The 13,292-nt window shown below is 33.4% G+C and overlaps 1 protein-coding gene and 1 long non-coding RNA gene across 11 annotated transcripts in view; both read left to right on the forward strand.

Annotated features, from left to right (window-relative positions):
• Positions 1 to 13,292, forward strand: part of PIK3CB (phosphatidylinositol-4,5-bisphosphate 3-kinase catalytic subunit beta) — a 105,135-nt gene that overhangs the window by 65,398 nt on the left and 26,445 nt on the right. For all 10 annotated transcript variants that reach the window (XM_045579244.1, XM_036431299.2, XM_045579246.1 and 7 more), the window contains 4 exons: positions 1,873 to 1,969; positions 5,237 to 5,367; positions 7,508 to 7,558; positions 9,587 to 9,775. In XM_045579244.1, coding sequence (XP_045435200.1) covers positions 1,873 to 1,969; positions 5,237 to 5,367; positions 7,508 to 7,558; positions 9,587 to 9,775 — 468 coding nt within the window. The remainder of the gene's footprint in view (positions 1 to 1,872; positions 1,970 to 5,236; positions 5,368 to 7,507; positions 7,559 to 9,586; positions 9,776 to 13,292) is intronic.
• Positions 1,976 to 3,363, forward strand: LOC118715297. Its single transcript, XR_004986840.1, has 2 exons — positions 1,976 to 2,116; positions 2,350 to 3,363. It is a non-coding gene; the product is annotated as an uncharacterized LOC118715297 (long non-coding RNA).

The following is a 13,292-nucleotide window of genomic DNA, read 5'->3' on the forward strand; positions in this document are numbered from 1 at the left end:
TTTGGCCAATTTATTTTAGTAAGTATCATGCTATAAGTGTTCTATTATGATATAAATGTTATACTGTTTAGGAGATACTGATGAAAAAGAATAAAGACATTTTAAAAATTACAAGTCCACAATCTCTTAACTGAAATTTCAGGTGCCACATGTTTGAGGATTAAGAATTTTGTGCGTTTTAGGAAGATCATAGATTGTGATATTGCATTCAACACACCTTGGGGGTCTGGGACTCAAATCTGTAATCAAACACATCAGTATTTAGAAGGAAAGTATGTTAAATGAGGCAAATATTAATTTCATGTTATTTTTTTAAACTGTCAAATGAGTTATGAACAGACCTTTAGTTTTCACTTTCAATTTTGAAATTGTGAATAAAGGATGGTGCATTTTTTCCCATATTCTCTTCCATTTAATATTTTTAGTCAAGATTTTTTTCTTTCTTTCTTTTTTTTTCAGAGAGAGGAAGGCAGAGGGAAAGAGATAGAAACATCAATGATGAGAGAGGATCATTGATTGGCTGCCTCCTGCACACCCCTTACTAGGGATCAAGCCCACAACCCAGGCATATGCCCTTAGCCAGAATTGAACCTGAGACCCTTCAGTCCGCAGGCTGACACTATCCACTGAGCCAAATCATTTCTCTTCTTTATAAAAAGTTGTGAGTTTTTTGAGAGAATTTTATGCCTCAATTATTACATTTATCTATATGGATTTATATACTTCTAGGAGCCTGTTGCACACAATTTTTGCACTCGGGATGTCGGCCTAAGCCGTCAGTCAGACATCCTTAGCACTACCACAGAGGCGGGAAAGGCTCCCGCCACCACTGCTGGGCTCGCCAGCCATGAGCCCGGCTTCTGGCTGAGCAATGCTTCCCCTGTGGGAGTGCATTGACCACCAGGGGGCAGCTCTTACATTGAGCATCTGCCCCCTGATGGTCAGTGCTTGTCATAGTGACCGGTTGTTCCACCATTCAGTTGATTTACATATTAGACTTTTATATAGAATTCTTAACATCAGAATGTAAATATTTTCTCTGATTATTATGATTTTTAAGAACTACATGTTTTTATTTATTTCAGAGAAGAAAGGAGAGGGAGAGATAGTGGGAAACATCAATGATGAGAGAGAATCATTGATCGGCACCCTCCTGCACACCCCCTACTGGGGATGGAGCCTAACCAGGAATCAAACCTCCTGGTTGATAGGTCGGTGGTCAACCGCTGAGGCACACCTGCTAGGCTGGTTATTACAATTTTTTCAAAATAAAATTTTCACAAAGAAGTCACAGAAGAGTTACTTGCTTAGTCTTTCTTCTCTTCTCCCCGTTCTCCTCCCCTCCCCCCCATTGATACTGAATTTTTTTACTCAAAGCATTTGAGGGTTAATAAGGTTTTTTGATACACTGACTTATTAGCCTTAAGTGTCTACATAAAAGTCCTATCAGCTTAGTGCTTCCTTTTTAGACATATAAATAAATTCTATGATATCTAGAGGCATTGCCTTCTTCTAGTTATATATGCTGAAAGGTCTTAAAACATATAACCTGACAGACAATATATTAGATATATTTTCTTTAATCATTAAAAGCTTCTCCTCATTTTCAGTGGATGTACAACATCATTTCATTTTTTAGATATACTATTTTGTGAAACTTTCATTGGTTTTTAGGGTTTTTTTTCAACCATTGTAAAGACATTGAACATTTTATAATATATATCTTGGGGGATTTTGTTTGTTTTGGTGGGGGATAATTTAGAACTCTAGACATTACTAGAACTAAGATTATTGGAACAAAGACATGTAGTACATGTTTACACCTTAAAATTCATTCTTAGCATATTGATGCAATTGTATCTTTTTCAACAGCATTATCCTGTAGCATGGGTAAATACGATGGTTTTTGACTTTAAAGGGCAGTTGAGATCTGGAGACATAATATTGCACAGCTGGTCTTCATTTCCTGGTAAGATTTACTTTCTAATTCTTAGTGTTAAAGAATAACTTTTGGCATGTGGACTAGTTAATGTTTCTTTCTGACTCATTATTCTTTCAGTTTAGTAAAACCATCATTTCATATCTTTATTGTTTATTTTAAAACAAATTCCCATAGGTTATTTTTTTTTAAATATATATTTTATTGATTTTTTACAGAGAGGAAGGGAGAGAAATAGAGAGCTAGAAACGCCGATGAGAGAGAAACATCAACCAGCCGCCTCCTGCACACCCCCAACCGGGGATGTGCCCGCAACCAATGTACATGGCCTTCACCGGAATCAAACCTGGGACCTTTCAGTCCGCAGACCGACGCTCTATCACTGAGCCAAACCGGTTTCGGCTCCATAGGTTATTTTAATATACTCAAAAAGTTATTTGTGTCTGCATATATTGTGTTCAATGAATGTGTTCATGCTGTAAGCATTTTACATTTTTAAGTTTTTTGAGAAGTTCTTCAAAGGAATGTCTTTTTTATAACATTGTCTTTTCTTTATTGCAACTTGTACTGATTTCTATAGTAGTAGAAGGAACATTCACTAATATGGGAAGAATAATAAAAACACTTATTTATTAGTTGGCTTTAGCCTGAAATTTGAGCTAAGAAGAGCACCTTCTACATGCCTATATTTTTCACATACAGCTCAGAGTACTCCTATCAGGTCAATGGTTTTATCTCCATTTTACAAATGAGAAAAGTGAACCTCTGTCAATCTTACATAATTGGTTCAAACCTAGGATTTGTACAAAAGACTGCTTGGCTCTTCTCATTACTCTATACTTACCCAAATGTTGGACATTTTTAGTGTGTAACTTGCATTATATAAGTGGTGTTTTTTGGGTTTTTTTTCTGTCTTCATAGATGTTTAATAAAATTTTGAACTAGCATTGTAAAATTACTTTGTGGGTGACAAACATTTGAAAAATGTTCATATATTAGTAGTTGCTAGCATAGAAGGTGTTTTTTTTTGACACACCCACACACATAATTGTTTTGTACATAAATTACAATTAGTTATTTATGAATGTATATACTTGTCTTACATTCTAATATTTTATGTGTGCATATTGTGTTCCTATTCTTTCCTGCATATACCTTCAATAATTTTCACTAATCACATTAATTCCCCAATTATAGGAAAGCAATGTGCATTTACACATTTCTTAAGAGGAACTATGATTTCACCATTAGGGTAAAAATTATGCATTTCAGAAATATTCTTTTTTTGAAAATCTGAATTTAGATTCACACATGTTCTCCAGAATCATCAAGCAATGTGACTGGTATTTTTAGAAAATATTTTAGTGGTATGAACTAGGTATACCATGAACTTAACTTTATCATCTAACAAAATGTACGGTGAACAATAATAAGTGAACACCTTTGCTCTGCATGTATCAGCTCTAGAATTGTCACATTTAGCCCAGTAGAAGGAGCAAGTCAGAAATGAACTATAAATCTGTTACCTTGAGTTCCTAGGTCATAATTAAAAGGCATATCATTACATTTATTGTTTGCTTTTGTGTCTTTCCAGAATTTTTCATGTATATACTAGGCAGTATAAAAGTAGATTTTTATTTTTCCCCCCATTCTTCCATAAAATAGCATATTCTGTGTAGTGTTCTGCTCTTTGGCCTTTTGACCTTTTCTCTTTACAAAAGCAGAGTTATGTTGTGATAGTTTTAACAGTTATAATGAGTAACCTTGCTTATGTGCAGGTATATATTTAAAGTAAATTCTCAAAGTTGGATTTATTGAGTCAAAGAACAAACACATTTGTAATATTGATAATCTCATATTGTTCTTTTAGAGATCATACTAATTTGTTCTCTCCATTTGCTTTTTCTTGTGATCACTTTTAAGCAAGGTTGCCCCCATAAGTTTGGGGCTGATAAGAATACTAAAATGCTACATTTGACTTTAGATAGGTTGCATTTGGTAGGACAAATAGGTATAATGCCACTGGTTAGCAAATATAAGATCATAATTTGCCAAGAAGGTAGCTTTAGAGGTATATAAATTATGAGATTTGCTTCAGTCCAGTAAAGATGGAATTAAAAAGATTTTGTAGTTTTGGGAGATAATTCTGATTATACATACTATCTGGACATTAGGCCTAGACAGATTTTTCTCTGGAAGTATAAGGGTAACTTTTAAAAATTAGTATTAGAAAAGAGAAATTAGTTTAGAGAGGGGGAGCTAGCTGTGTCCTCTCATCTTAAATTTCATGTCTCCAACATTTTACTTAGCTTGAAATGAGAAAGTTAATGAACTCCAGGATTTTATGAAAACACTGAAATTCTAAGATTCCTGTGCATAGAACTGTGCACAGAACTGTGTTTAGAGTGGTGGAGAAGAGGAAGGAGTGCCTTGAAGAAAGAAGCAGTTGGTGAAGTTAAAGGAATACCACTTGAATGGAGTTGTACAAACTGCCAGAGAAGGTGTTTAACTGTATCAGCAGTTACAGGATAATAAGGAACATTAAGTTTGTCAAAAAGAATGTCATTGATGACTGAAAATACCAGTTTTCATGGTACTGTGATGACCATGGAAATCAGATTACATGTGATTAAGAAGTCTATCTATACTGATGAAATAATGAGTTCTATGGGCCCTTAATTTTTTAAAGTGTTTTTTATTGAGTTTAGAGAGGAAGAGAGAGGTAGAGGAAGGAATTGAGGGAGGGAGGGAGGGAGGGAGGGAGGGAGGGAGGGAGGGAGGAAGGAAGGAAGGAAGGAAGGAAGGAAGGAAGGAAGGAAGGAAGGAAGGAAGGGAGGAAGGAGAGGGACACTGAGTGGTTGCCTCCTATGTGCAACCTGACCATAACCTGGGCATATGCCCTGACAGGGAATCGAACTGGCAACCTTTCGGTGCATGGAAAGACACTCAGCCAACTGAACCACACCAGCCAGGGTGCTGGGCCCTTAATTTTGATGGAGGAAGGACATTTTCAATTAAAATTTTCCCCCCAAAATTGAGACTACTTACCAAATTGAAGAATGATGCCATGTAGCTATTAATTTTTTATTAATTTTTTCATTTTAAAAATGTATATAAACTCAGATTCAAATTTTGTGCCAAGCATTAACAGAAAATTAGAGGTTTACTGATAAAATTGTCTGCTATACTTCCTTAGGTGACACACTTTTAAAATCATTTTCATGGTTTAAATCTGTAAAAGTTTTATTTCTTTTTCAAAAATATATTTTAAGAATCAAAATTATTTACATGTTTTAGATGAACTTGAAGAAATGTTGAATCCAATGGGAACTGTTCAAACAAATCCATATACTGAGAATGCAACAGCTTTGCATATCAGATTCCCAGAGAATAAAAAACAACCTTATTATTACCCTCCCTTTGATAAGGTAAGATTATTATTTAAAGGGCCACTATGTGTGAAATAATTGAATTATTAGTTCCTGTTTCTGAAGGTGTATAGTTGAAGCTCTATTTGTCTATTTCTATTTCTGTTACAAAACATCGCAGAAATTGCCAGCTTGTTCAGTGGAAAGATCACTGGAGTCAACTCTGTTTAGTCCTGGCTTTGTCACTGACCCAGTGAGATATGTTATCTTTAGAGTTCTGGTTCCTCATTTATAAAATGAGGAAATCATAATTGTTCACAGGGGTTTTGGTTTGTTTGTTTTTCAGTTTACAAGGGCAATAAATGCAGTTAGATGTAATTCTGAACAAGTGAAATATGCCAGCATGTTGGTTCAGAGATTAAAGACATAATAACTGCTGTGTTAGAGTTGGGATTCAAGAAAAGATGATTTATGTAGAATATTACTTGTAGCAGGCCTTCCTAAGGTAGATACTATTATTTTTGTAGAATCTATAGCAAGGATTTCCGTTTCTAAACCCATTTTCTTAGTGTGAATTGGCATGTCTTGAGGATAAGAAAAGTATCATAGTATGCCTAATTTACATGCTAAAAGAGTTAAGTAAGCTGCATATGTTTTATCTTCAGGTTTAGTATCTTTGTTTCAGGGATGATTGCTGATATTTACGATAAAATCTTTGAGCAAATTCTCAAATAATAATCTTCCTTTTATTTCCTTAATCCAGTTGTGAATGGCTACCTTTAAAAGTTGATGTTATCCTAAGTAGTATTTAAATTATTCCACCTATAAACTTAATTGTGTTTTAATGTTTAACACTACCAGACCTGTAGAGAGTAGGTTTTAAAAGTATGTAAATTAAATATATATAATTTAGAGTTTTTTTCCTTTACTTGTATTTTAATTGAATTTTATCCACCTAAGAAATAGCTTTTCATTTCAGATTCTTATAAAATGTTTTTCTGATCAGTAATACTTTGTGATTCTTACAATAGAAATCCTAAATATGTCAAGAATCCTCTATTTTAGTGTATATTGAGTAAAAAAGGTACATTTATGCCATGGCTGTATTCCTTAGCATAGTAATAAAATAGGCCTAGCTGTCCCTATTTTTGTGTTTAATTATGGTATATTTGACAATCAGGTATAATTTTTTTGAAATCGGATGAGATCGCATTTCAAATCACTTTTACAAATATAACATCCTGTGCAAGTATAAATCTTTTTAATATAATACATCAAGAGGAGTTTAATTTTTTAAAAATGTGTTACTTCAGTGTTGCCTAAGTCCTCTTCATTCGGTCACTAAAGTTTTTTTTGTTTTTGAAGATCAACTTGGGATGAAGATTTTAGTCTTTAAATATGTCTAAACACATTTATACTTATTGGGTTTTCTTTAATAGTACAACTTTTTGGTGTTTTATAAACACCAAATCAAATAATACAGATATAAAAAGTGAAAGTTCCCCATATTCTTTTTCATGTCTTTTTTTTTTTCTTCTGTAATCTCACAGGCATTTTGCTTTTCAAATCAACTTTATTTTTATTGCTTAACTATAATCTCATTTTACTATTATAAAAACCCTATGAAATAGATTGGGAATTATCCTTACATTTTACAGATGAGGATACAAATTATTAACTTGTTACCTAACTCAGATAGAGATTCTCATTCTTTACAACTGATCTTCTTCCTGAATTCATGGGGTTCCAGCTTTTTAATAATTAGAGCCCTTTTAAACTTAATGGTTTAAAAATATTTTTAGGTTTTTTTATATCTGTTAATTCAGAAAAAAAGTCATGACAAATGACAAAAGTTTATCATTAGTAACGCTCACATACCTTTTTATTTTCTTAATCAGAAGACATTTACCTATATTAAAAAAAATTTTCCCCACCTCTGTATGCAAGCCACTGCTCACTTTATCTACAGACACTCCTAGTGCATCCCAGGAGTCACAGTCCCTTATAGTTATGTCATTGGTTCCTAGTTTTCTGAAGTTTAAAGATTGTGAATCTCTGCACAATACCATTTTGCATTTCAAATTCATGTTTACATTATAAAGCATTGAAATGCCAGACTGTATATACAAGTGAAGTCTTTTATATTTAAAATTTTATAAATACAAAAGCCAAAATTGATTTTTTTAAACTTTTTAAACAGATTATCGAAAAGGCAGCTGAGATTGCAAGCAGCGATAGTGCTAATGTATCAGTAAGTATCAAGGTTTTTAAATAACTCTTATTATAAAGTTGTGCTTATTATTAGCTACCTTCATCTCACTTATGGCAATGAACTTACAGAAGACTGTACTCATGCATATGTACATTCTAATGTTTTGTTAAATGGCAGCTGTCTGTAGGGGTCTGTGTTCCACATGCTAAGCCCTTTTCTGCGATAAACACAAGTTCAGCTAGTTTGTTAGGGACGCTATGACATATCATAGATTAATAATACTCTGAATACTATTCAGTTGAATGAGGAGGCTGTAATTTTCTTTTCCTTTTTTAATGTGTTTTTATTGATTTTAGAGAAAGGGGAAGAGAGCAAAAACATCAGTGTGAGAGAGAAACATTAATTGGTTGACTTCCATATGCACCCTGACCCAGGACGAACCCGAAACCTGGGTACGTGCCCTGACCAGCAGTCGAACTGGCAGCCCTTTGTTGCATGGAACAGTGTTCAACCCACTGAGCAACACTTGTAGTTTTGTTGTCTAAACTACACATTCCATTCAAATTTAGCCAGTTGTCTCAATAATGTCCTTTATTGGGTACAGGATCCAACTCAGGATTATTTGTTGTATTTCATTATTGTGCGTCTTTCGTTTCCTTCATTCTAAAGCAGTTGCTCAGCCTTTCCTTATTTTAATAACTGACTTTTTAAAGAATACAAGCCAGTTACTTTGTAGAATGTCACTCACTTTGGATTGCCTAATGTTTTATCTATGATCAAATGGATAAAAACCAGCTATGCATTTTTAACAGGAATACTATGGAAGTAATGGAGTGTTCTTCTTTACTGAATTTTATCAGGAAGCAACAATGTCAATTGGTGTGATTAATATTGATACTAATTGTTATCATTTGATCTGCTAGGTTTTTCTCTATAAAGTTAATAAATATTTTATGGGGGCGTGTTTCGACTCCAAGTAGACATCCTGATTCACATTTTCACCCAGTTGTTTTAATATTAACATACCTTGCTTGAATCAATATTATTACAGTAGTTTGCCAAGTGCTGAATTTAAAATTTATTTTTCCTGTTGGATTTATTAGTTGGCTTATATCATAAAAGAGGTTTTCTTCTCCATTTTTTGCTCACTCTTTTTTTTAGGGTATAGTAATACAGACTCATGATTTCCATTTTATTTAGTGATGTATAATTAACCACTGTCATTTATTTTGATTTTCAAAAATGACTGAGACTTGGCCAGTGGCAGCTCATTCAGGCTCTCCTGTGACTTAAACAAAAATTTTTTATTGATTTCAGAGAGGAAGTGAGAGAGAGAAGGGAAGAGAGAAGCATCAATGATGAGAGAGAATCATTGATCAACTGTCTCCTACATGGCACCCACTGGGGACCGAGCCTGCAATGCAGGCATGTGCCCTGACCGGGGATTGAACCAGTTACCTCTCCGTGCATAGGATGATACTCAACAAACTGAGCCACATCTATGAGGGCCATTGGTTGCTTCTCGTATGTTCCTCGATCAGGGATCGAATTGCAGCCTTTGCATATGGGGATGCAGCCACAATCAACTGAGCTACCTGGCCAGAGCTACTTTTCTTTCAAAACTTAATATGTTTGGTTTATCTCTTTGGTTTTTTTTGTTTGTTTGTTTGTTTGTTTGTTTTTTTTTGTGTGTGTGTGTGTGTGTTTCCATAGGAACTGAAAATTAAAGAAGAAACTTAGTTCAAATAATAACTTATTTTTAATCCAGATTGCAATTCTGCCACCTAGTGTTTGCATATGGATTTTTAGGAAGCAATATTTTTCTTTTTTCAAAACTGCTTGAGAATAATTCATTCCTTTATTCTTTGCTTACAGATGTTATATTTGACAATAAAAACCTTAAAAGGAAAATTCATCTTTATTAATCTTTTTGAGTAATTCTATTTTAGGTATCTCACATGTTAAAGCTGATAAGTTGTTTATAAATTCATTGTATAAAATTTGCTAAGTGTTTGCCAGGGATGTTTGCACAATTCGATTTTATAATGAGTAATTTTACTTTCTTAGAGTCGGGGTGGAAAAAAGTTTCTTGCTGTACTGAAGGAAATCTTGGACAGGGATCCCTTGTCTCAACTGTGTGAGAATGAAATGGATCTTATTTGGACTTTACGACAAGACTGCAGAGAGAACTTCCCACAGTCACTGCCAAAGTTATTACTGTCGATCAAGTGGAATAAACTTGAGGATGTTGCTCAGGTAACAGAAGATCACTTCCATAACACTTTTTGGGAGTATATGTTACTTTGTTGTCTTTGTGTAAGTTGTCCTTTCCTATATAGTAGGTATATGTGTATAGGTTGGCTATTTTTCTATAGGAGAAATTTTGAGATTTTAACTCTTATATATAATCTAAGTAGTAGTCCAGAAAGTAAAATTTAAAAAGCCCAGATTTTGTGTAGATTTCCTATACCTTTCACTAAACTCAATAAAAACAATGGTTTTGGTAATAATAATTACACACACACACAGTAATTATTGACAGGTTCTAGGTCCTGGGTTACTTCTAACAGGTCAGTGAACTCCAAAGTTTTAATCTTAAGATCCTTTGCAGTGGCTGTTCTAAAATGAGTATATTATTTGAAAATGACCTCCATTTGTGGCAGTTAACATTTTAGAACATAACCATTCAGCTCAATTTTAATGTTTATTTCTGTTTGGCAGAGTTGAATGTTTGCCTTTAGGCAGAATAGAGAGGGGGGGGGGAATTTGCTTCATTTTAAAAGGCCACTAAATTTTAATTCTTTTTTTTATTTTTTTAAGACTTTCAAAAAGCACCAGCATTTATTAAATTTAATTGACCATAAAAGATGTATAGAAAGATCCTTTTTCTGTTTGTAATCAGAACAGATAACATTTGGAATATTGAAATAATCAAAGTTTTTACTTAGTTGAATTCACCCAGTGTTTTTTTTTTTAAAGAGTTTTTTGGGTTTAGTAATTCTATGATGACTTTAAAATTTTATTTTAATCAAATGCATTTTTAAAATCTTTGTTATAGTTTTCCTTCTCAAATTAAGTATAGAAAGGATTTCTTTTGAGTTTATTTCTTAATGATTTTTTTGAACAGTTATATAATTATATTTATTATGGGCTTTGTTTAAACTGTTTCTATAGTTAGACCACATGCACATTACTTACTCTGAAAAGAACTAATTTTGTCCTTTAGATAGGTTTTATTGTTGTTACATCTTATTTAAATTCAAGCTTAGTTTTCAGTGAGCCCTCATAATGGTGGCATACCAGATATAAATATTTTTTTAGTTGGCACATTTGCCTACTTCTCATAGGTAGTGTTCATTTCTGAGTACTTCCCGATCCTACCCTCCACCAAGAAATACATCATATTATTTTGTATAAAATTATAGAGTAGGAAATATTTCTTGCTGTATACGTAAAAGATATTTGAGAAAAAGGTTTTATTGTATGTCAACTGTCAGAAAATAGAATGAACTAATTTATGGTTAATATTTATTTGTACCCTACAGACAGTGATTTTTATATTCAGGAATTTAGCATGCTTATCTGATTTCCATGAGGGAATCTAAAGCATTATTTTCAGATAGTTTAACATCCTCCATTTTGATGTTAAAAGAAAGCTAGTAGTGCAACTTAATACTCAAGTAGATACACCTAAATGTTAGGAAACAAGTGTGTGAAAGCATGAATTTCACAATCCCAATCTTCTTTTTTTAGTAGTGTAGAAAAATTTTTTTAATAGAATAAAAAGTAATGTGGTTTGGCTTTTCTCTCAACCCTGCCCTATTGCCAGTTACAGTAAACTGGTACAGAAGAATGCAAATTGTATTTTCAGTAAACCTACCTTAAAAAGTGAGTCAGAAGCCTGGTGCATAGTTTGTACTCTGATTCTACAGGTATAGGCCATAGATGAAAATTCTATAGAAGAGTAATCTCCCATTAATCCACAGGAAAATACTGTTGGCATAATGCAGAAAGGGCTTCAATGGTCTTTGCAGCACGCAGATAAGTCATTAGTCAGCATTGCTTTTACTATTTATAAGGCTGAGTCCGATTATTTCCCTTCCCTGTTGGTTTCTATGTTTCCGTAAACTAAATTGATGGGTTTTGGTAATTTATTTATGTTTATATAATTGATTTTTAAATAATCTTACCAAAGTTAATTACTTTTCAATAGTAGGGCTGTTTTTAGCCCACAACATAGTTGAACCTCAAGTATTAAGAGTATTATCTACCCTTTGCAGTATTGTTTTTGTGGAGTGATGTATTCCAAGTGTTAATTCAAGATGCTGGAGCTTTTTTTACTATTGTTTCAGACCCTCAGGAAATGGTGCCCACTAATTCCTCTCTCCATAATGAGGACTGCTGGTCCTTTATGGCCTTGAGCAAAGTGGGGAAGGGGTGGGTATTTTATATCTTTAAACCAGTATTTCTCAAACTTTTTAAAATATTACACTCTGAGGGAATCTTTTTAAGTCTCTTTATAGCCTCATTCCCGTGAGATTTTGATACCACAGACAAGTATCTGTCTGTTTATGTAATGTATGCTTTAAACTATATGAATAACAAGTATACTTATTTTTATTCAATGCAACTTTTAAGAATAATTAAACAAAATTTTAAGGTAGGTAAAAGTTAAAATAACATTTTACTGTTTGTTGAAAATTTTTCATGTAATTATGTATATTAAGTTTTACATGTATCAATTTATATCAGTGTATACTAATAGCAAGGCAATAAAATCTTTAAAACTTACTCAAGAGCTATCCTGTAAATATATAACAATTGAAAAATTGAGTTGATTTCTTAAATTATCTTTAGTAAACCTTGAAATTTCTTTGATACAAGAAAATACCTTTTAACTTAGCTATTAGATATTCAGATATTACTGATTTTAGGGGGGGGCATCGACATAATTAATGAGAAGTTGAATAATTTGTAGAATTAAATAATAAAATGTAAACTATTTTTATTTAATTCTCAAAGCCCAAATCTCACATAACAGTTCAAATGACATATACAAGGCAGCTTGCAGGTATTAACAGACCATCTCTCACAACATGACTTCGAGATTGGGGCAGTCAGTTGAGAGAATGTTTTCCATTCATTGCCGTCTATTTGCCATAGTTTGTAACTTTCTTGTATGCGTTTTGTGTTTTCTCCTTGGACCTGATGTCAGTAATAACCAACAAGATAAATATTAAAGACAAAGATTTTATTACATAGGGTTGAGCTTTAGAGTGCTACATTCATAATTAACAAAAATTTTTTTTGCTCTCCGTAACCATCCCTGATAAGAATGCATGCTATCAACATATCAAAAACATGAGGAAAGAGCTCTTGCCAAGAGCGTCCTGATGAGTCTCGAGCTGTGCTCTGATAAGATGCAGATAAAATACAAACTATTTTTACTTAATTCTTTTTTATATATATTTTTATTTATTTCAGAGCGGTAGGGAGAGGGGGAGAGAGAGAAACATCAGTGATGTTCCCTGATCAGTTTGGCTCAGTGGGTAGAGCGTCGGCCTGCGGACTCAAGGGCCCAGGTTCTATTCTGGTCAAGGGCATGTACCTGGGTTGCAGGCACATCCCCAGTAGGGGGTGTGCAGGAGGCAGCTGATTGGTGTTTCTCTCTCATTGATGTTTCTGATTCTCTCTCCCTCTCCCTTCCTCTCTGTAAAAAAACCAATAAAATATATTTTTAAAAAATAAAGAAGAAACATCAATGATGAGAACC

Source organism: Pipistrellus kuhlii, unplaced genomic scaffold (assembly GCF_014108245.1).
Source record: "Pipistrellus kuhlii isolate mPipKuh1 unplaced genomic scaffold, mPipKuh1.p scaffold_m20_p_11, whole genome shotgun sequence".
In the NCBI taxonomy this organism is placed as follows: Eukaryota; Metazoa; Chordata; class Mammalia; order Chiroptera; family Vespertilionidae; genus Pipistrellus; species Pipistrellus kuhlii.